Source organism: Haliaeetus albicilla, chromosome 19, assembly GCF_947461875.1.
Source record: "Haliaeetus albicilla chromosome 19, bHalAlb1.1, whole genome shotgun sequence".
NCBI classification, from domain to species: Eukaryota; Metazoa; Chordata; class Aves; order Accipitriformes; family Accipitridae; genus Haliaeetus; species Haliaeetus albicilla.
The window spans coordinates 22,272,680-22,292,738 of NC_091501.1; the positions used below are offsets into that span (position 1 = coordinate 22,272,680).

The 20,059-nt window shown below is 44.9% G+C and overlaps 1 protein-coding gene across 1 annotated transcript in view; it reads right to left on the reverse strand.

Annotated features, from left to right (window-relative positions):
* CCND2 (cyclin D2) overlaps window positions 1-20,059 on the reverse strand; it is a 38,504-nt gene that overhangs the window by 3,361 nt on the left and 15,084 nt on the right. The window contains exons 4-5 of the mRNA XM_069806785.1: window positions 19,363-19,493; window positions 1-806 (exon numbers count right to left, since the gene is read on the reverse strand). The exon at window positions 1-806 is cut by the window's left edge and continues 3,361 nt beyond it. Coding sequence (XP_069662886.1) covers window positions 651-806; window positions 19,363-19,493 — 287 coding nt within the window. The 3' untranslated portion in view covers window positions 1-650. The remainder of the gene's footprint in view (window positions 807-19,362; window positions 19,494-20,059) is intronic.

Below are 20,059 nucleotides of genomic sequence, written 5' to 3' on the forward strand. Positions count from 1 at the left end.
AAACAAACGAACAAAAAAACCACCTGCTCTTCCGGCTGGCAAAATAAAGCATCTTCTTTCTTAGGTAGCAGCTACCACAGACAGCAAGAGTAAACACAACTAACATACAGAGATCCAACAAACACTTCTGACTAATAACAGAGGTGACAGATCAGCAAATCTCTTCTGCATTCAAAATGGTTCAATTGCTTCAGGGATCTTTTCCCACTTTGCCCTAAACCCCTTATTCTATTGCTTTGCAATCTAGTCAAGCCATAAAATCGCACACACGATTCCTTTCTTAAATCTAAAAAAGGGGTGTATGCACTAGGTCATAATACACAGACAAGTATACTCTACTTTGTTCCCACAAATGCAGGCTTACATTTATCTAGCTACTTTGTATGCTTTTATAAGCATTTAATATCACTGATACATAATCAAATAGCAGTTACCAAATATATTGTGGGATTCCCTTCTGTAGAACATCACAGGCACCAAATGCTTTTTTTTTTTCATTATTCAGTTTTTGTATTTTTTTTTTTTTAACCTAAAAGAGCTTTAAATACGTTCTATGTGGGAGCAGATTAAAAAAAAAAAATTCACTCTAAAAATAATAACAAAAATAAAAGGGCTGGGGGGAGCAAGCGTGACTTTCTGTGCCGATGTCCTCACAGGTTGATATCTCTCACATCTGTGGGAGTGCTGGCCTGGTCCAGTTCGTCCACCATCTTAGAAGGATTGCTTTGCTGTTGCTGCTGCCGGACTTGCCTAAGGCTGTTTACTAGCACCGCCTCGATCTGTTCTTGACAAGCTTTAAGGCAGTCCTAGAGGACAGAAAGCAAATTGAATTGTTAGTGGAGATAGATAGTCTTTTTTTTCTTACTGAGATAGTAGAAGTTGGAAGAGCATCAATCTGGTGTTCCCGAGGAGCGCCTGCTGTGACAGAAAACGACCTTGAATTCTCACAGGTAACCACTGTGTACAAACCCCCTGGGTTAAACAATGCTAACGCCATATTCATTAGACTCTCCAAATCTTAATATTTTACCTGGTCTTGCTCATTTGTGTGGTCTTCTTGAGCAGGAACCCAAAGCGTTGCAAAAAACCAAGGGCGGGGTATATGAATTTCTGCATTCTCCTATGCAGGGTGAAATGACTTGGGTGGGTCTTCACTACAAAAAAGCTGCATTCTTCTGAAATAACTGACATGTGCTATACCAAAGTCACACAGACAGGGGCACTTCAGTTTTACCATCAAGCAAATTGATGGTAAATCAAAGTGAAGGAGAAGTTTTGAGGTCCCTGAAAAAGCGCAGTGCTCTGTTGCTGAGTTTTTATCAGTCATGCATTTGGGTCCCCAAGGCAAAAGCATGGTCCGTTTATCTGTGAAAATTCACAGAAGGGGAACAAACAATGCAGCCCCAAACATGCAGCCATGTTATCATTCTCTGAGCGCATTCCAGAGAAGAAAAGTGATTTCAGCAGCTGAGGAGAAGGAGGTGTAGGGTGTGCTCCCACACCTTCACTCGGAGAGCAGGACTATTTTAACAGCCCGAGGAACAGTTATTGGCAATAATTCACAGAAGATATTGAAGCAAGGACAGCTACTAGAAAAATACCTAAGTCAAAAATGCACAGCCAGGCCTCAGAGTCCAATACATTACAAATTACACTACACAACACTTGGAGAAAGAGCAGGATACAGTACAGCAACACAGATTTGGGAGCCCTGTACATTACGAGTCCTGCAATGAACATGAAGTATAAATAAACAAATGCGAAGGATCCCCCCCACTTAAACCAGACACAGCAATGAACACGATGACTATTAAAATATTACAGGATGTTCCGCATTCTTGATAATATGATGGAAGACCAAATAATATGGGTATTTAAAAAAAAAAAAAGAAGCGTGAGAGAACATTGACAAACACTTGGTTATAGCCAAAACTGAAAAAGAAAACCCAAGCCATGACTGTATAAACACAATTATGTGCAGCATGCTGGGACTGTTGAGAGTATTAGTACAACACTGTGTAGGTGGGCAGGTGGTGCTACGATAAATGGGTTTCTCTAAAAGCAGCCCCGTGGAGTCGTCCTACAATATGGGAAAAGGTACTGATACTGTAAACTCACTGAAGCCTCAGTCTGTGTGAGAGCTGGGTCTCTCCCAAAGACTTCAGAGAAACGCAGATTTTGGTAGCAAGGAGTTTTACAGCAGAGTATTTTAACCAGAGCCCTGGCAGCATCTGGCAGGGACGGTGAGACCCAGTATTACCACTCCCACTTCCAGGCAGGGCAGCTGAATAACAGAGCTGGGCACCGACCTCCCTGGCATCCCACGGGCGTCTGTGTCAGCCCAGGAACTGAGTATGCAACGCGACTGCAATGCTGGGGAGCTGGGCGCTGACCAACAATGCCCACTTTCTCCATGCAATACCAGGTTATTCAGGAGAGTTTGAAATATTCATGTATGGAGGTTCAACTTGTCATCCTAGCCAGACTGGGAAAACACGTCAAATGCAGAGTATCTGTTCCGCTGACGACACTGACGTTCACGATGCACGCAATCAGCTCCGGTGGGTCACAAACACCCATTTTTCTTGGCTACTAGCCAGCAGCTGCTAGCTGCAAAATCATGTCCTCTCCTTGTGGTGAAACTGCCCTGCTCTGAAGGTGCATCTGCCAAAGAGAGGCCGTGAGGGATGGCTTTTCGAACTGACCCAGGAAAAGGGGGTTGGATGAGATGCTGGCTGTTTTAGAGACAAAAATATTCACAGTGATGTGGATCACACCAGCTAAAGCCAGAGAGAGATGTCACTGAAATCCTCTGAGTATCTGGGCTACCCGTGAGCAATCTGACCCAGGAGTTTGTTCCCTCAGCATGGTAACACCCCTGTGAAACAAGGGTACAGGGCATGGTGACATGAAAAACCTCTGCTGCAACGTTGTGTGCGTGCGTCGGGCAGACCAAGCCTTCCCCATGTTCACCTTTTGTCTTGAGAGCCAGGGACTGTGGGACTGCTGCTGAAAAAGGAGCTGTGGTCAAGTTAACTGGCTTGTAGCCATACTGTACCTACCCCAGCTCCGCTCCGCTGTAAGCAATGCTTCTCACTGCTAGCAACTTTCCCAAGTCTCAGTCACTGGAGCTAAACTTTCCCACGCTCTGCCCTCTGCCTCAGGCTGGCTTTTTTATGGAAGGGGAGAAACCACAACAAAAAAAGTGCTGCTGTGTCCAAGGAAAGGGTTACAGAAAGCAGGTGATTTTACCAACATTAGCCAGCTCTTAAGCAAAGTTTCCAACTGTTTTATTTTTTTGAGAAGTATAATTAGAATTTGGCATGGAACATGGAGGTGGGGGGGTCAGATACCTTTTGATATCCTCAAGAAATGCAGCCCAAGGTTAGCAAAGATACATGGCTCAGAAAACTGCATACTGCATTCATTCAGAGCCCTTATGGTCAAGGAGTTCTGTGCTTTGGAGGAAGGCAACCGCCATCCCTGTCTGCATCTAAGCCCAGCCGAGCACAGGAGGGGACCTGCAGGGGTGCACGGCAGTCCCCTGCCAGTCCAGGCACCCCTGTTTCCCTCCTCTGGAAATCAGGTTATAGGAAAAATGGTACCTATGTGCCATACCGCTGCTGCAGAGCCAGAATGCCAAAGGGAGCTGGGACACAGAGGGTTTGTTCAAGATGGCCTGGGGAGCACCGAACACTGAATTCAGGTGACTGGCCATAGGCTCCTTGTCTCACAGAGCACCGCATGCTGCTCCTGAGCTCCAGCAGGCACCAGTGCAGCCCACAATACAGCAAGGGAGTGCTGCAACCTGCTCTTGGTCGCACCAGTCCTCAGCCATACACTGGAACGACTCCTGCGTCAGACACATTGCAGAGATCACCCTGAGCTCTCTGTAGCCACCTCCAGGTCATGCCCTGGTTTCTGTCACTCCTGTAATTCATCCTGATGCTCTGTGAGCAGGAGCGATGCTCCTGGAAGATCAAAGGTATCTCATGGGCACCACCACTGCACTGCCACAGCCAGTGCATAGTCGCTATCATTTGCAACCAGTGAATAACCCTGGGGCTCAGAACCATGGAGCACCTCAAACGTCGAGTCAACTCAGTGGGATGCAGGGATTATTGGTGTACTAAAGAAATGACCACTCAAGAGAAACAGCAGGCAGGCTGTGTTGGAAAATGCTGGTCTTGGTGTGCCTGGTCACTGCTTCCCCTGCCCCAAGACAGGACACCAGCTCATCCCAGTGCCCAGGCTGTGGCCCTGGGTAGACCCATGTTGGGCTGCATCCCCATCTCCATCTCCATCCTCACGCCAGCGCCCGCTGCTTTTCCCAGCACCCCATGCTGCAAAACTCCTCATGTAGCAACCGTGCCAGCAGGAGGTTAATCAAAAAAACGCAGAGTCACCAAACACACGGTTCATGCATAGGCTTCATTATAGCTGGGGTTTGATGGAGGGGGGTATGCCTAAACTGGTAGGCAGAGCACTGGGCAGCAGCCTGTCCCCCCTTGCGCTCCCATCGGCTGGAGCTGCTGCCTGCTGGCCTCCTGCTCCTGTCGAGAAGGGAAGCTTTAGTGTCTGAGCTTGCTCGGCGCAGACCAGGAAGCCTCCAAAGTGACAGACCGAGGCAAATGCCTTTGAAGATGCAATAAAATGTAAGCACAGTGGATTTTCTAGTGATGAGATGCAGGACAGATAAGCAAAATTTAACCTTCCTCACCTCATGAGGCTCTTCCTTTCCTTTTAGCAAAAGGTAAGGAAAAGGGCTTCTCTGTCTGTTGCCACTTTGCTGCTGCTGCTGGAAAAGCTGATTTTTTTTAAGGTAAGAATATGTACTTTTGTTTAATCAGGTAAAGGTTTTAAATAGCTGGGGCTTGCTCTTGTATTACTGGGGGCTTAGTGATTTCCTAATACCAGAACTGCTTGTTTAACAATGGGAGCTGGACAAGTTCCTTGGCCTTCCTTACAAAGTACCTATCTGGCAAAAGCCATCAGAAACTCGGATAAAGAAAATCCCCTGTTATTAGCTTGGGCGGGTTTTAGGTCCATTGTCAGCATTCACCTGTTTGTGAGCAGGCAATGTCACAAGTCCCTTCAAGGGTCAAGGCATTTTCAAATGGAAGAAAGAGCAGGAGCACCAGTTTGGAGACTCTTGTAACAGACAATATTCATAATGCACTTTTTTGGGGGGTGTAAGAATCTCTTCTGTTAAAGCACAGTGGTGCACAATTTCAAAATAGCATGTCCTTCTGAAAATAAGCCAGATTTTTTACAAGCAGCTTCAGACTGGAGAGCTTAATGAGGCAATTTCCTTGCAGCCAGGCCTGTGGAAGGAAGGGTGGTGACACACAGAACATAAGGCTTGAGTATTTGGAGCCAACTTTGTCTGTTTCTAAATACCCTCATATATGATCATTTACACCATTATTATAAAAACTTCTGATGGTCAATATGATGCTTCATTTAATGTATGAAGAGGCTAAAATCTTTAGGTAATCCTATAGAGAAATGGGTCATTTCTGATGTCTTCATTTTGTACATAAAACCAATGAAGGGGCCCAGACTGGAATTGTCACAGTTTGCACGGATTTTATTTCACACAGGGATCCACAGGCCACTGATGCATTATTTCTGTCATGTGTTAGCTCTGGTCTACACTTATGTTTTGAACTTTAAATAGTGTACCACTGAATTCTTTAAAACAAAGACAACTATGGTAAAATAACCAGCATGTTGCAGTCAGCATGAAACAGCTTCCCCCAAAAGTGTTGCTATTTGCATACTAAAACTCAATTTTTTTATTAGTCTGAGTAATACCTTCTGTTTAATTAGTCTTGTCTATGAAGCATCCACCCAGGAGCCAAAACTGCCTGGCCAGCACAAACCAAAAACGGTGAAACCTTTATTTTGCAGGTTGTCCCATTCTACAATCAAAATCTAGTAAGGAAAAAAACCCCAACGCTAGATTCGTGAGTGAACCTCAGTCATGCAGCAAAACGAGCTGGAACACACCAGCAGATGCAGCCCAGACTCCCCAGTACTGATGATGGGAGATATAACAAACTCATCTACCTGAGGCTGTGCAATCGTTAATCCTGGCTCTGCACAATACCTGATCCGCCAGCCATCCTGGTTTGCTGAAGATCACACACAGGCCCTCACCACCGTTTCTGCTGAGGTGTTCAGGTCACACGATGGGTTTTTACTCACCGTGGTAGCTGCGGGACAACAGATGATACCTGGCACAGAACAATGTCAGAGTGCTGTGGACAGACCTGAGCGATGTGTTTTTATGCCAGATGAGATGCCACCTAAACCTGTCAATGGCTTTTTTAATAAACTGGAATTGGCAGAAGTTTACAGCTGGCCAATGTGACATGGGAGCAAAGTGCTTGTACTCTTATATGAAAAATCCTAAAACTACCTTTGCTGTGCGCTTGAAGCACTGTCTCAGTCTGGAACTAGCTTTAAGACATATGAAGTACACCAGCTGGATGGTAATCTCACAGGTGAAAGGAAAAAAAATGAATTTATTCTGAGTATCTTCTTAGCCCAATTGCCATAGTGGGATACAGCAAGTGGCTTGTTTCATAGATGGGGCTACCACTTCTGTTTGCTTCACTGGAACTTTCTGTCAATCCAGAGTTAAGTGACACAATACAAAAACTACAAAAACCCTATCAGGACAAACAGCCTGGCATTCCCATGAGGCAGTGTTTTTAACTCCTCAAAGTTTCATGTGGATTTGCTGCAGCATGTGTACGTATTTTACTGGTGGACTTTCATTTTGCAAGCTCCAGATACCACTGACAAGAGAAAATTAAAGCTTTTAAAAACGTATCAAAGAAAAAAAGTATGAATTGCACTATTTTCAGCAAATCTTTCTTGAAAGAACACTATAGGCCACTGAAGTAATGGCCTTAGATTTTGCAATACAGGGACTGGGCCATTCCTTCAGAATATTGTAGGGTTGCCTTTGTTGTTTTTATAAAAAAGTTTTTTAAGTGTGTGTCACGTGGATCAACTTCCCCATTCTTCTATATGGTCTAGTAGTTTTAATGATTAAAATAGTTCAGGTACTTTCCATTCCATAGTTTTATTTTTACTTCAGCATGTACAGAACTAAAAAGGCAATTAACTTTGGGGTTTCTTTTTTTTTTTTTCCTGAAACTTTTTCACCCCTGGGTGATTTTACTAGCACACTTGAAATGCATTTGAAGGAAAAGCAATGCTTTTCTGTGTCCAATGAGGACTACCCTCGTGGCTGTGATGGAAATGCTGGCAGTGAAAATGACCAGAAGGAGGATCTACTTATTTAAGTCAATAATAATTAAGGATTTCAATTTCTATGCAGGACAATCTTGAAAGAAAGCACAAGCACTAGGAAAGGTCGTGCAGAATATTATACATAACTCATTTCCTCAAACTTTTCAACACCTCTATGATATATATGCCCTATAGTGCTCCCCAGCTTCCAGTTTTAAACTGATGTTTATAATGCATTGGCAAGCTATTAGGGGAGGCATCCCACTCAACTCAACCAACACGCTCTCGCTTTGCACTGGTCATCGCTGGGATTTTCAGTCCTGACTGCTCTGAGCTCCAGGACCACCTCATCGTGACCCATGCAGCCTGTCACCCCAGTTTTACTAAGTTAAACAGGTACAAGACATCCTTTCCATCTTGCAAGATCATGACTGGACTGATAAATGAAAAAGAAAAAAAGAAAAAGAAAAAGAAAAAGAAAAAGAAAAAGAAAAAGAAAAAGAAAAAGAAAAAAGAAGAAGAAAAAGAAAAAAGAAAAAGAGGGGGGATCTTGAAAAGACATCATTTTATAGCTGTTTTAGTAACTTGGCTTGGATTTCTGCCACAGACTTTAGCCATTTTGAAGTCTTCCTTGGCACCCCATCCAAACTGAAGCTGATAGATGGTACCTTTCAGATGACAATGGTCTCTGCATCGGATCCCGCAGCAACTGAGCAGCAGCGCATCACCTTCTCCACAAAGAAAAAAATCACTCCTCTCAAATGCCGATAGTGGAGGGCTATCACAAGAAGGTAAACTATTTCAGCCACGCATCTTTTCTCTCTTTCTCCACTTTGAATCAATCCAGAGCTTCTGTAACTGTAAGGGAACTGCGGCTTTGTATTTATTGCACCTACTCCCACAATGACAACCACTCTAAAACAGATTTAAACCACCAGATTCATTTCACACCCAGGCAGGGCCAAGAAATGATAGGCACCCCTGGATCCATCCTGGTCCCATAACACCCAGGTCTGCCAGACCGTGTGCTCCTTGTGCCAGCAACCACCACAGCTCCGCTGCTCACTGACTCCGGCAGGCAATGACGGATACTGTGCAGAAGTGATGGACTTAGCTCTGGTGTCTTCCATAGTGCCTCAGGACACAGCGCTTTTTGTATCGTCATTTTTAGATTCCCCTTTTGCATCTCGGTTTTGGTCTTGCCTGGGAGAAGAAATAAGAAAACTTGCCCCAGCAAACCTCCTAATGTTTGTTTATCAAAAACTAGATTTAGGGAAATGCCTAGGTACATGGAAACTGGTCTGAGCCTTGCAGCCACCCAGCTTTTGCCCATCCAAGATGGCACTCATTTGTGAATACCAGCGTCCAGAGAAAATGCATTATGGCAGCATTTAAGGAAGAAACCAAAGACTGCAAAACTACTGTTTAACAAGGCTCCATTTTAATTCTGTTAAATATCTATTAAAACTTGACAAGATCTTAGCTTTATGGTGAGGTCTTGTGCATCATCAACCACAGAATAAGTAAGACCAGCACCAGCCAAAGCCTGAGCCAGTTAAACAGCTTTGATCAGACCAGTGAGAAACGACCGAAGAGAAGCGACACCGTATCTCAGAGCCCTGCTTGGGATGTATGGACGTCCAGTTGCCAAAGAGCTCTCAGCCTGGCAACCCCAGGAAAGTCGGCAGGGATCAGCGCGCCCACCATCGCTACCACAGCCCAAGCTGCGCCGAGCTCAAGCCACCGGCGAGGTAGACTCATGAAATCCTTTGCAACGCCAAGGCTGAGGACAATCCTGCTCAGTGACTGAGTGGGATGTTTCTCAAGGGCTTTCAAAAGCCAAACCTTACTCTCCTTTACAACCAGCAGCAGAAGAGTAATAGTAGGGCTGTTGTTGTTTATAACATATGCATATGAACGATGCAAAATACTGAGCTGTAACTCTACCATATACTTCTTGATGGTCCTGTATTTCCTGGCCAGATTTAGGAGCCTGGATCCAAACCCTGGGTGCTTTGCTGAGTGCTCAAAGTCCCAAAGCTGGGAACACTGCAAAAGCCTTCTGGCATTTTTCTGTTAAATGGTGGTTGGTTTTCCGCATATACATTAATTACTTCACAAATAACTGTTAACAGCCCCAATCTCTTCCTCTTTCTTAAAACTAACTGCAAAAGGGAAATCAGAAAAGGACTTTTTTTAGGTGTGGGACCTGGTATGATAAATGGAAAGGATGCTGGAGATATCTGAAGTGACAATACTGTTCACCAGTCATGTATGCATTGCTTGGATAATCTAAGAAAGCAGCCATCAGACATGCATTACAGAGTTGGGATTTACATAAATTCCAGCATGGAACGTGTCATCTGTACTCCTAAATACAAAAGACGGCTGGATTCCTCCGCTGGTTCACATTTAAGCCCCAATTCAAACCTCTCCAAAGCACATGCTTCATTGTTGACATAAACAGGGATTCCTTCCCAAAGCAGGGCCTTCGTGTGCCGAGCGCTGGCCTTTAGCTTGCCGACGTTCTCCAAAACAAGAGCCTGAAAAGCTGCTGTGGGAATATCATGCCCATTTACTACACATACTGTATCTCAGTGATCTCACATCTAATGGATGTAGTTTAAAACCAGAAATATTCTCCCTCCTAAATGTGTCTATTTTTGCTACTGTAACAAAGAGCATCAATTACAGATAAGTGTCTGTCTCTGTTTTTCCATCTGCAAGTAGAGAAAGTAGTGATTTGCTGTTCCAAAGGGCATTTCATGCAGACTAATGAGGACATCTCACTTTAAAAAAATAAAGTTCATCTATGCCAGAATTTCTCCACTTACTATTGCTACATTATTGTAATAATGCAATATATAAGATGACTAACATCAAGCATCTGAAAGATGGCACATTTTTCTCTGCAGTTTTTCGGTCTTTTCAGCACTTTCAACAGTGTACTTTCTAGATTCAGTTCCACTGTTTGCTTCAACAGTCAGTTTGTTGGTTTCCTGTTGCTCGTGTGGGTATTTCTCATAGCAACAGGAGAGAACAATGTTTTCAGAACTGGAAAAAGTGAGAGTAAAGCCAAAGCACTGGCAGGGTGATCCAGGGGCAGATGCCATGCCTGAAATTATACTCCCTGCTTAACGTGACTTGGGATTTCAAGCTGATAATCCCTGTCTTAACAAGGTATACTTTGCAATGGTGAAAAGCTGCAAATTTACCCTGCTGTAGTAAGTGCCACGAGCATTTATTGAAGAACAGGATTTTAAAAAAGCTGTGACAACCCGCCTGCGTTTTACAAAGCTGTATGAGCCAAGCAAGGATTCCCCGCCGGAGGTCAGAGGCAAGTCTCTGACCAGACTATCTATCGCCGGCCTGGGAGCTCCTCCGGTGGCGATGCTTGGGCTGCGGAGCCGGTTCCTCGGGGGGCCTGGCTTCCTCGGCGCGCCGGCCGAGGCTGTATTTATGAATGGATCTGACGGAACTCCACCATGAGCCCGCGGTGTAACTGCATCACCCCATTGTTGCTACACACGCACAGCACTCACTGGGGAACAAAAAGCTGAATGAAGCGGAGCAGCTGCCAACTCAGGCAAAGACAACTTAGGAAACTATCTCATTCTTCCTTTCTTTTGGAGGCTATTTTGTCTGTTGTTTCCTTGCATACAAAATGCGGTCTGCAACAAATAAGGCAGGATAAGATACAGCGAGTCCTGTTACTTGGTTCCAAAACCACAGGCCCTAAACACTACAAAGGAGGGGATAAATGGTGTATGTGCCATAGGGACAATGTTCAAATGCTATCCATTCAAGACAGATTTCCATGATCTTATACTGCTGCTCAACAGAAACTGAATTCCTGAGCCTGGTGGTTCTGAACATAGTTTCTGTGCAGAAATCTGCAGGGATCTTTATGAAGGGACTTTTCAGACCTTGGGGGAAAAAAAAAATCCCAGCACTGACATACGTAGCATATTTAAGTGGAGATATTTTAAATGCCATTTATTATGGACCTGGTCTTCAAAACAGCCTGACTCCACATTTTCAAGGGCTCATAGCCAGCTGTTCCGACAAGACTTTAAGGAAAGCTTGGTTCCTTTTTTCTTTCTACCTCAGGCTCTTAAACATGCTTCAGATTTTCAAAACCACTCAATACACACTAGTTCCCATCTGGGAACAGACTTTTAAAAAAAGGACTTGTGCCCACATACAAGCTTATGTGTTGGCTCTGCCTGAAAACCGTTCTCCAGCTGCTGATGCTGGAGAGGACAACTCCTTTTGTCCGGATGCAACCTTCAGAGCTGGGCTGTAGGAAGAAGATGTTCCTTACGTGCATATACAACCCTTGCTATCACACAGAGTGAACCTGGCCAGCCGTTCTGGCTGTTATGGTGCTACAGAGTTTATTACACAAACAGCTACTAACCAGCTTAATTTGGTATCTAACCTTGCCAGCTTTTGTCAATGATGTAAGCCTGAACACATTTTTAATATGAGATAATTGTTTCTATGTTTCAGTGCACTCAGCCTCATAGAAAGAGGTTGGAAGGAACCTCTGGAGGTCACCTAACACAACCTTCTGCTCAAAGTAGGGTTATCTTTAAAACTCAGTTGTGTGCCTAATTCTCACTGATTTTAGCCTACAAAATTCTGGTCCAAGGTGCTTTGTAACAGGTAAAGACCTCATCTACCTATCCCTGCAGTAGTTTCTTGAGGTCCTCCTCAGAAACCTTATGTATTTCTCCTCACAGAGATCTGGGGTACCAGAGAATGGAAGGGCTCAGGACAGACTGAAAGGAGATGCAAGCAGTAACCAGGCCAGGGGATGCATGCCCCGCACATGATTTACGACAACGCTGCCAGGCATGGCCAGGGAGGCATTTTCCAGACCCACGGCTAGTGAGCTGACACACTGAACTGACAGCTGCTCTTCCAGGAGGTGAGGAGATAGATTTGCCCAACACAGGTCTGTGGCAAAGCAGAATATTGATTGCAAGGTCTTAAAATGTGCCCTACCCATTCAGCTATCCTTCCTCACATCCCGTAATTGTACACAGCGGGGATGCTTGTATCCTCTTCTGAAGCATCTGGCTCCACCAGGGACAGGATACTGTGTGCACTGGAGTGCTGGTCTGGGATGCTATGGAAATTCCTGACTTCCCGAGTTGTTTATTTTTCCATTGCAATGACCCACCAAGAGATGCACAGGGAGCTCAGCGGCTTCCTGTGAGTACATCTATTAACTCTTTGCCCACCAACCTCTCCTCTTGTCTTCAAGCAACAGCAAAGGAAATGTTCCCACCCTCTGGCAGCAAAATAGATCAGAACATGCAATCCCCATCCTGCAGAGCTGTGTGAAGCTGCGTGGGACTAGTTCTTAACGACTCTTTGGGAAAATAATGATCAGAAAAGGCAATTCAGATATACCACGCAGAGCTACTTTCACTACCCATAAGGCTGCTGAGCTTCTCAGCTTCTCCAGGAGTAGCTCCCTGGTGTTTATTTTCATAGGTGGAAGGAGTAATGAAACCGAGGTTTGCATGGCCTCGTTGTCACTGTCTCTTCAGAATGTGATTCAACCTTCACCAAATGGCCCAGGGCAGCTATTTATCAGAAATAACTGTTACCCCTAGAATGACACTGGCAGGATTCCTTGTATGATCTCGTCTACAGCCTGGAGCACTGCTTTGGATTCACACAAGGAGAGCTGACACCAAAGTGTTTTTGAAAGAAACGCTCATGTGTTGGTTGTTTGCTTACCCAACAGCTGGGTTCTAAATTAAATGCTGTTTATTAATAACATATTTTTGGTCTAATTCTTAATGAAACATCCATTAAAAACATTATAGCACTAAATGCCAAACTCCGGTCTCAGTTACACCAGTGTAAATCTAAAATAACTCCATTGATTTCAGCTTCCTGGTTTATGCTGCTACTTGCTAGCAAACAGACAGCACCCTCAAATTATCATTACAAAACAGTAAAAGTTCAGAAAAGCTCATTGCAGTTAAGTTGCATCAGGATTTCATTATCATTCTCTTATTTTCATATACTTGCAACTTTGAAGCTGAAATTTTTCATGCTTCACTTCAGACAGTGACATTTTTTGGAAAGCCAATCAGAAAGTCCCATCGTCTGTCTCCATGCTTAGCAATCACACACACCAAGAGAAAAAGAAGCAGAAGCCCCCAGGACCCTCCAGTCGGGAAGGATTCTCCCCCAGCTCTGCCATTTCCTGTGGGCTACCAGGAGGTGGGGGGGGGGGGGGGAAGAAGTTTTTCCTCTGCAGAACTGTAATTTCTGTGAGTTCCCTCACTTTTCCACCGCATGATGCTCCTGAAGCGTAGGAGCTCTCATTTCTTCCTCTTCCCTAACCGTCTCTTTGAAACAAAATCATTCACACAGTGATGATGAATTAATTGTGTCACTGCACGAACAAGCTCTCAGGCACCAGAAATTAGGAAGTGAGAGAACTGAAGCTGTTCATTCAACTTTAATTAAGTCCCAGAGTAAAATATTACAATAGTCTTTACTCTTCATTAACACAGCCTTGGGCTAACTCTTACACAATCTAGCCAGTACATTTTTTCCAACAACACACTTTACAGATGAGGCTGATGTTACTACCTATTGCTAAGCCTGCCCCGTACTTCTCCAAGATTCTGTTTTGAGTTACTTATCTCCCTCTCAAGGTTTAAGATGTGGGATGCAAGCTTCCAGTCCTGGGCCCTTTTGCATTTTTCCAATGCAGAAGTCACGGAGAAAGTTTCTACCAAAATATTTCTCCCATTTCCAAATAGCTGGCTAATGACAAATACACTATTTTGCCCAACTTAAAAATTCTAGCCATGTTTGGTTGGGCCAAGACTTCAAAGCTTGCAGGAAGCAGACTCTGAGTTAAGGCTACCTCTGCCACAGCAATGGAAACATCTTGAAAAAATGACAGCACCTCTAACTTCTGCAAAGACTTAATTTTTTTGGTGATTAAATTATCCAGAAGCTCCTTTTGTCCCAAGCGTGCTCTGACTTGGGGACTGAGTAGACTGAGGGGACTCTCCTCTGCAGTCTGTGCTGCTGTGGGCTGAGACCAGGAGCAAAGGAAGAAAGCTTGTCCCTACCCAGTGCCAACAGACTCTCAGAGAGGAGATGTGACCAGTAAAATGTTAAGAGTTCTTTGTTATTTGGGAAGAGTGATTTTTTAAATTTTTTTTTTTCCAAAGGCATATAAGCTCAGCCGGATCTGGGAATATTCTCACCAGGATGGCAAAAAGCACATTTCTGACAAAAAAAGCCATCTGCTAAATTTCAAAGAAAAGGAGCGAAGAAATTTTCAATGCAAAAACCATCTTTTTTTCTTCTAACTACTTAAGAGCTACTAAGCTGTTTTGGCAGGTATTTTCTTTCAGACTGAAACAATCAGGATAGAAAAATTCAGCATGAGAGATAAAGTTTGTCCAATCTGCAAGACGCTGCAAAAGAGCCTTACATTAAGCAGCATTGGGATGCCTGAGAAACCTTCAATACCTCCTGTAATAAAGAACATGAGCTTTAAGTGTATATCAACAAATATCAAATTAAGAGAATCCAGAAAAACTCCCAAGACAGCAAAAAAAGCCATTTCCTCTTCAAATGTCATTGTGTATAACATGCTCGGAAAGTCAATTAACATGGGCTCTACTGTACCAAGGAGAAAGAAAATCCCACAAGAAAGACACCCTACTGTGACTTTTCTTCTGTCCCTACAAGCCTTCACAAACATCCCCAGTACGCAGACTGAGCATGGGAAGAGTCAGCTGGGATCCCAATTCAAGCAGGGTTTCACGGGTGAAGCAGCAAGGCACCAGCCAGCAACCGAAAAAAACCACACAGAGAAGAGCAGTAGGAAAATTCATGGGTGTAATCCCTACCATGAGGAGCAGCGGTGCAAGCAAGAAGCTGCATCGAGCCTTGCAGGACCTTCTGAACATGACCCCATGCAGCACGAACTGCAATAACCCAACTGAAAGGTGACTAAGGAACAGATTACTGCAGCGAGGGCTGCATCAAAGGGATGCTCAAAATCTCTTTGCTGGCAGAAGTGACGGGTGAGGGAGGGAAATGCTCTTCCCTGTGACCAGGGAATCGAGACACAGTGAAGTATCTTGCAAGGTCCCAAGGATGTAGCCCTTGTGGCCCATGTGTTGAGTTTGCCTGCCCTCACCTAAGAGCTGAGTATCGTCAGCACCATCCTGTCATTGCTACCCAAACCTCCTGTGCAGGCTGAAAAAGAGCAAGAAAGGAAAAGATCCTTGTGACTGCACAGGGAAGCTCTTAGAGGACAATGCCCTGCCATCTCCAGAAAGACAGAACCCAGCTACTCCATGGTTGATCAAAAGCCACCAAACACCTCAAATACAAATACACCAGCAAGGGCTACCTTGGCATCTCTCTTTTCAAAAGTGCTACAATACTGTGGAAACAGTATCAGAAGTTTAATTGGAGCTTACTGATATGGGGAACGTGGTCTGGCGATGGAAAGACTGCACTGTTAATCAGATGGCACAGGGACAAAGCAGTGAGCTCTGCTGAGGGTAACTGTTCTAGGTCTGGGTTTTGGTCGTACCCAAACACCACTTGCTTCTGTCCTCAAAAAGGACTTCCAGATGACTACCCAGGGATTTCTGTGGGCAGTGATGGGCTTCACAGCAGCAGAAACAGGCACCAACCTTGTGAAAGCTCCCCCTAAACTTTCCAATTATTCTCTTCTCCTGCACTCCGCAAGCCTCCCTGGCCCTCCTCTGGCACCGTAAGGGATATTCCCATTCTCATTCCTCACCCCACACTGTCACTCCCTTGGTCCCATCACTATCCTTGTCCTGCTGACTACCGAGTTGGTCCGTCAGGCTGTAATTTCTAGAGCTGCAGTACAAGAAGCTCACAGACAACGATGGTTACAGAAATTCTTCTTGTCCCCATCTCCTGCCCTATGCTACAGTGCTCAGCTCTCCCAGCTGTTTGTGAGGCTGTTCTTAGAAATCTATCAGTGAACTGATCCGGCTTTGAAACCAAGCAAGCTCCCCTGACCCCTCAACTCTGAAACAACAAGTGGTCCTTTCCCCCTTCTTTAAGCTGGATCAGTTCCAGGATGGGTTTGAAACACAAGAATATGAACAATTGTGTGGGCATACATGAGCAAATACAAGCATGAAAACGAGCAGCAGCCAAGCAGGAACAACTTCATCTGGCACCATCATCTGTTTAACATCTTTGTTTAACACCTTTGCTGGCGACATGGACAGTGGGATCGAGTGCACCCTCAGCAAGTTTGCCAATGACACCAAGCTGTGTGGTGCGGTCGACATGCTGGAGGGAAGGGATGCCATCCTGAGAGACCATGACAGGCTTGAGAGGTGGGCCCGTGAACTTCATGAGGTTTGCAACAAGGCCAAGTGCAAGGTCCTGCACATGGGTCAGGGCAATCCCAAGCACAAATACGGGCTAGGTGATGAGTGGAGAGCAGCCCTGAGAAGGACTTGGGGGTGTTGGTTGACAAAAAGCTCAACATGACCCAGCAATGTGTGCTTGCAGCCCAGAAAGCCATATCCTGGGCTGCATCAAAAGAAGCATGACCAGCGGGTCAAGGGAGGTGATTCTCCCCCTCTACTCTGCTCTCATGAGACCCCACCTGGAGTACTGTTTTCAGCTGTGGGGTCCCCAACGTAAGAAGGACATGGACCTGCTTGAGCAAGTCCAGAGGAGAGCCACAAAGATGATCAGAGGGCTGGAGCACCTTCGCTATGAGGACAGGCTGAGAGAGTTGGGGTTGTTCAGCCTGCAGAAGAGAAGGCTCCAGGGAGACCTTATAGCAGCCTTCCAGTACCTAAAGGGGGCCTTGCAAGAAAGCCAGAAAGGCACCTTTTCAAGGGCATGTAGTGATAGCACAAGGGGTAATGGCTTTAAACTGAATGAGGGTAGATTAGATGTAAGGAAGAAATTATTTACTGGAACAGGTTGCACAGAGAGGTTGTGGATGCCCCATCCCTGGAAGTGTTCAAGGCCAGGTTGGATGGGGCTTTGAGCAACCTGGTCTAGTGGAAGGTGTCCCTGCCCATGGCAGGGGGCTTGGAACCAGATGATCTTTTAAGGTCCCTTCCAATCCAAATTATTCTGTGATTCCAGTCTATGATTCTATCATATCACAAGGAAAATCACAGCGGTAGGGCACCAACCTTTCAGACACTCCATGGAGTTAAAGACATGGAGTTATACAAGAAGCTCTTAGTGGCTAGCACCGTTTTCTTTATTCTGTGGATATTCACAACCTTGGCTGAAGACAGCACCTTTCCTAACAAGATGTTAGCCTCTCTCTAAATCCTCATCTTCCTCCGCCTGGTTTCTCATGTCCTTCTCACATCTGCCCACTTGTCTTAAGAGTCCTCCCAGACATTTGCTGGATGCAGCATCCAAAACTCATCATGTTACATCCAGTCAGACAACCATCCAAGGAGAAAATTTCATTTGGTCAGTAACTGCCAATATCAGCACCAGTAACAGATAATTCTTGTTAGCCACATAAATGAAGTAAACTTAATGGATTTACCCAGTCTAAATCTAACAACTGTACATATAAGCTTTGTGCAATACTTGGTCCAGGCCATGCAGTCCGAATTGTTGTATCGGATTCTTCTTCTTGCACGCTCCTGCTGCTTACTGTAATGTATCACCACTCTGTTTCTCCACACTTATAAAACAGACATAAAAGAGGAACTACCTGTATAAAATTTTCATTTCCACTGAAATAAATCTATGTCAAATTTTTGCAGCTACTTGATTTACATTATAAGCATTCAAAACTGGAAATGTTCCTTTTTCTGCGCAAAGCCCAGTTCCAATCAAAAGAAATGGGAAGCCCCAGAACTGCACTGGAAAATTAGGATAAATCTGATTGAAAGAAAAAAGAAATAGCAAAACATTCTTCCCTTTTTGTTAAACTGGACTATTCCTTTTTAACCAAAACGCAGAATATTCGCTGGACAAAAACCAAACATTCTCTTGACAATGTTACCATAGATCTAATAATTGCACAGTGTATTTACTCTGCAAAGTAAAAGCAATAAAAAGTTTTACAGTTAGCCCATGTTAAGGATGACGCATTGGAAACTGATATTTCTATGGTAAAAAAAGCATTCTCTGATTAGTGGCCTGCATTTCAGAAAGCCTCGCTCATTTTCTTTCCTTTTGAGTGAACTTCATCACAGCAAAACACGTCAGCTTCGCAAGAGATGGAACCCCTGTTTATCCACAGACAAAGCGGTTTGGATTTGCAGGAGCATAAGGTCTCCCCGCAGTGTCCCACCGACACACGGGCACAGCGGGAGAGGGACCACCCCATGGGGGAAGGCACCCCGAGTGCTCCTTTCATTCCTCCCAGCTTTCTGCTGAGACTGCCACGCAGAGCTGTCAGGTTTGGGTTTTTCTGATGTCTCCTCTAGAAGCTGACCCCAGACCAGAAAACTCACTTTTGAGTGAGTTTGAGCACCACTGAAATGCCATCAGATTCACCTCTCCTACTGATGACAGGACTTTCTGACAAGCCAAGAAATGACCTTCATGGGGTAAGCTTAGTGAAGTTACAGACAAAAATCCAGACAGCCTGGGTTACACCTGCCTCACACTGTGCCAGCACCAGAGGATTAGCTCATTATTCACTTCCTTCAAACCAGAAGAGCAGTTTCAAGGTTGCGAATAGAGGACCGGCGCACACAGTGGTTTACCTTATGCCCCTGGGGATGCTGTCTGCCTGCTCGCCCCATCGCCCAGGGTGATACCCAAGGCGGCTCCCCGCCATAGCACGCCTGACCATCAGCCAGGGTGGGCAGAGCAGGCTCTCCCCACCAAGCTGCTGAACAAAGCATGAATGAAAACTGATCCCAGGAGGCCAAGGAGCTTTGGACATTCAAAGCACCGCAACCAAGGTGTTGGGCACACGCCTGCAACCCATTCACTCTGGGAGCACCCCCTTCCTTCACTCTGCTTGGGCTTTCAGATCAGGCCAGGTTTGATGGCCCGGTTCTCCACCACGCCCTCAGAAGTGAAAGGAGAAGAGGAATGCAGGACACTCACCACATCTGTGTTTGTAATCTTGGCCAGGAGGTCCGTGAGGCTATCCCCATCATCGAGCTGAAGGCCACAGATGGCTGCTCCCACACTTCCAGTTGCTATCATTGATGGTGGGTACATGGCAAAGTTAAAATCTGCAAGAACAGATCTGGGAATTAGTCCAAGCCCAGACCAGAAAAGCTGCAAAACATCAGAGGCAAGCAACATAAAAAAACCACACCCAAGAATAAAAAATGGGGAAGTAGAAGAAAGGGAAAAGTGCCACTCTTTTTGGTCTGGCGGAGCTCATTAGTCACACTGCTCATCACAAGCAGTCAAAGGAGGGGTAACAGATCTGCAAATTAAAATGGAAATGTGGTTCGGTCTTTTATTCTCACTGAAGCATAAAGTAAACCTGGACAATTTTTAATAGTCTTTCCTTAGTTTTAAAGAAAAGGAAAGAGAAGAAGGAGGCTTTCTGTAGTTTATGTCAGAAATCTGGGTCTTGGTCACATTAGAGCTCTCTGTACAACCAGAAAACTAACTGGAATAAGGTATCACAAAGGACCAAACTGGGATTTGTAGTCATGTCAATTTTAAAAGACCTAATTAACTCGAGCACTTAAAAGACCTGTCCGGGAAAGAGATTTTAATTAATGGTTCATCTTTACCACCTTTGCAATTAGGAAGTGAGAACACTTATAGCCCATAGCTACATAAT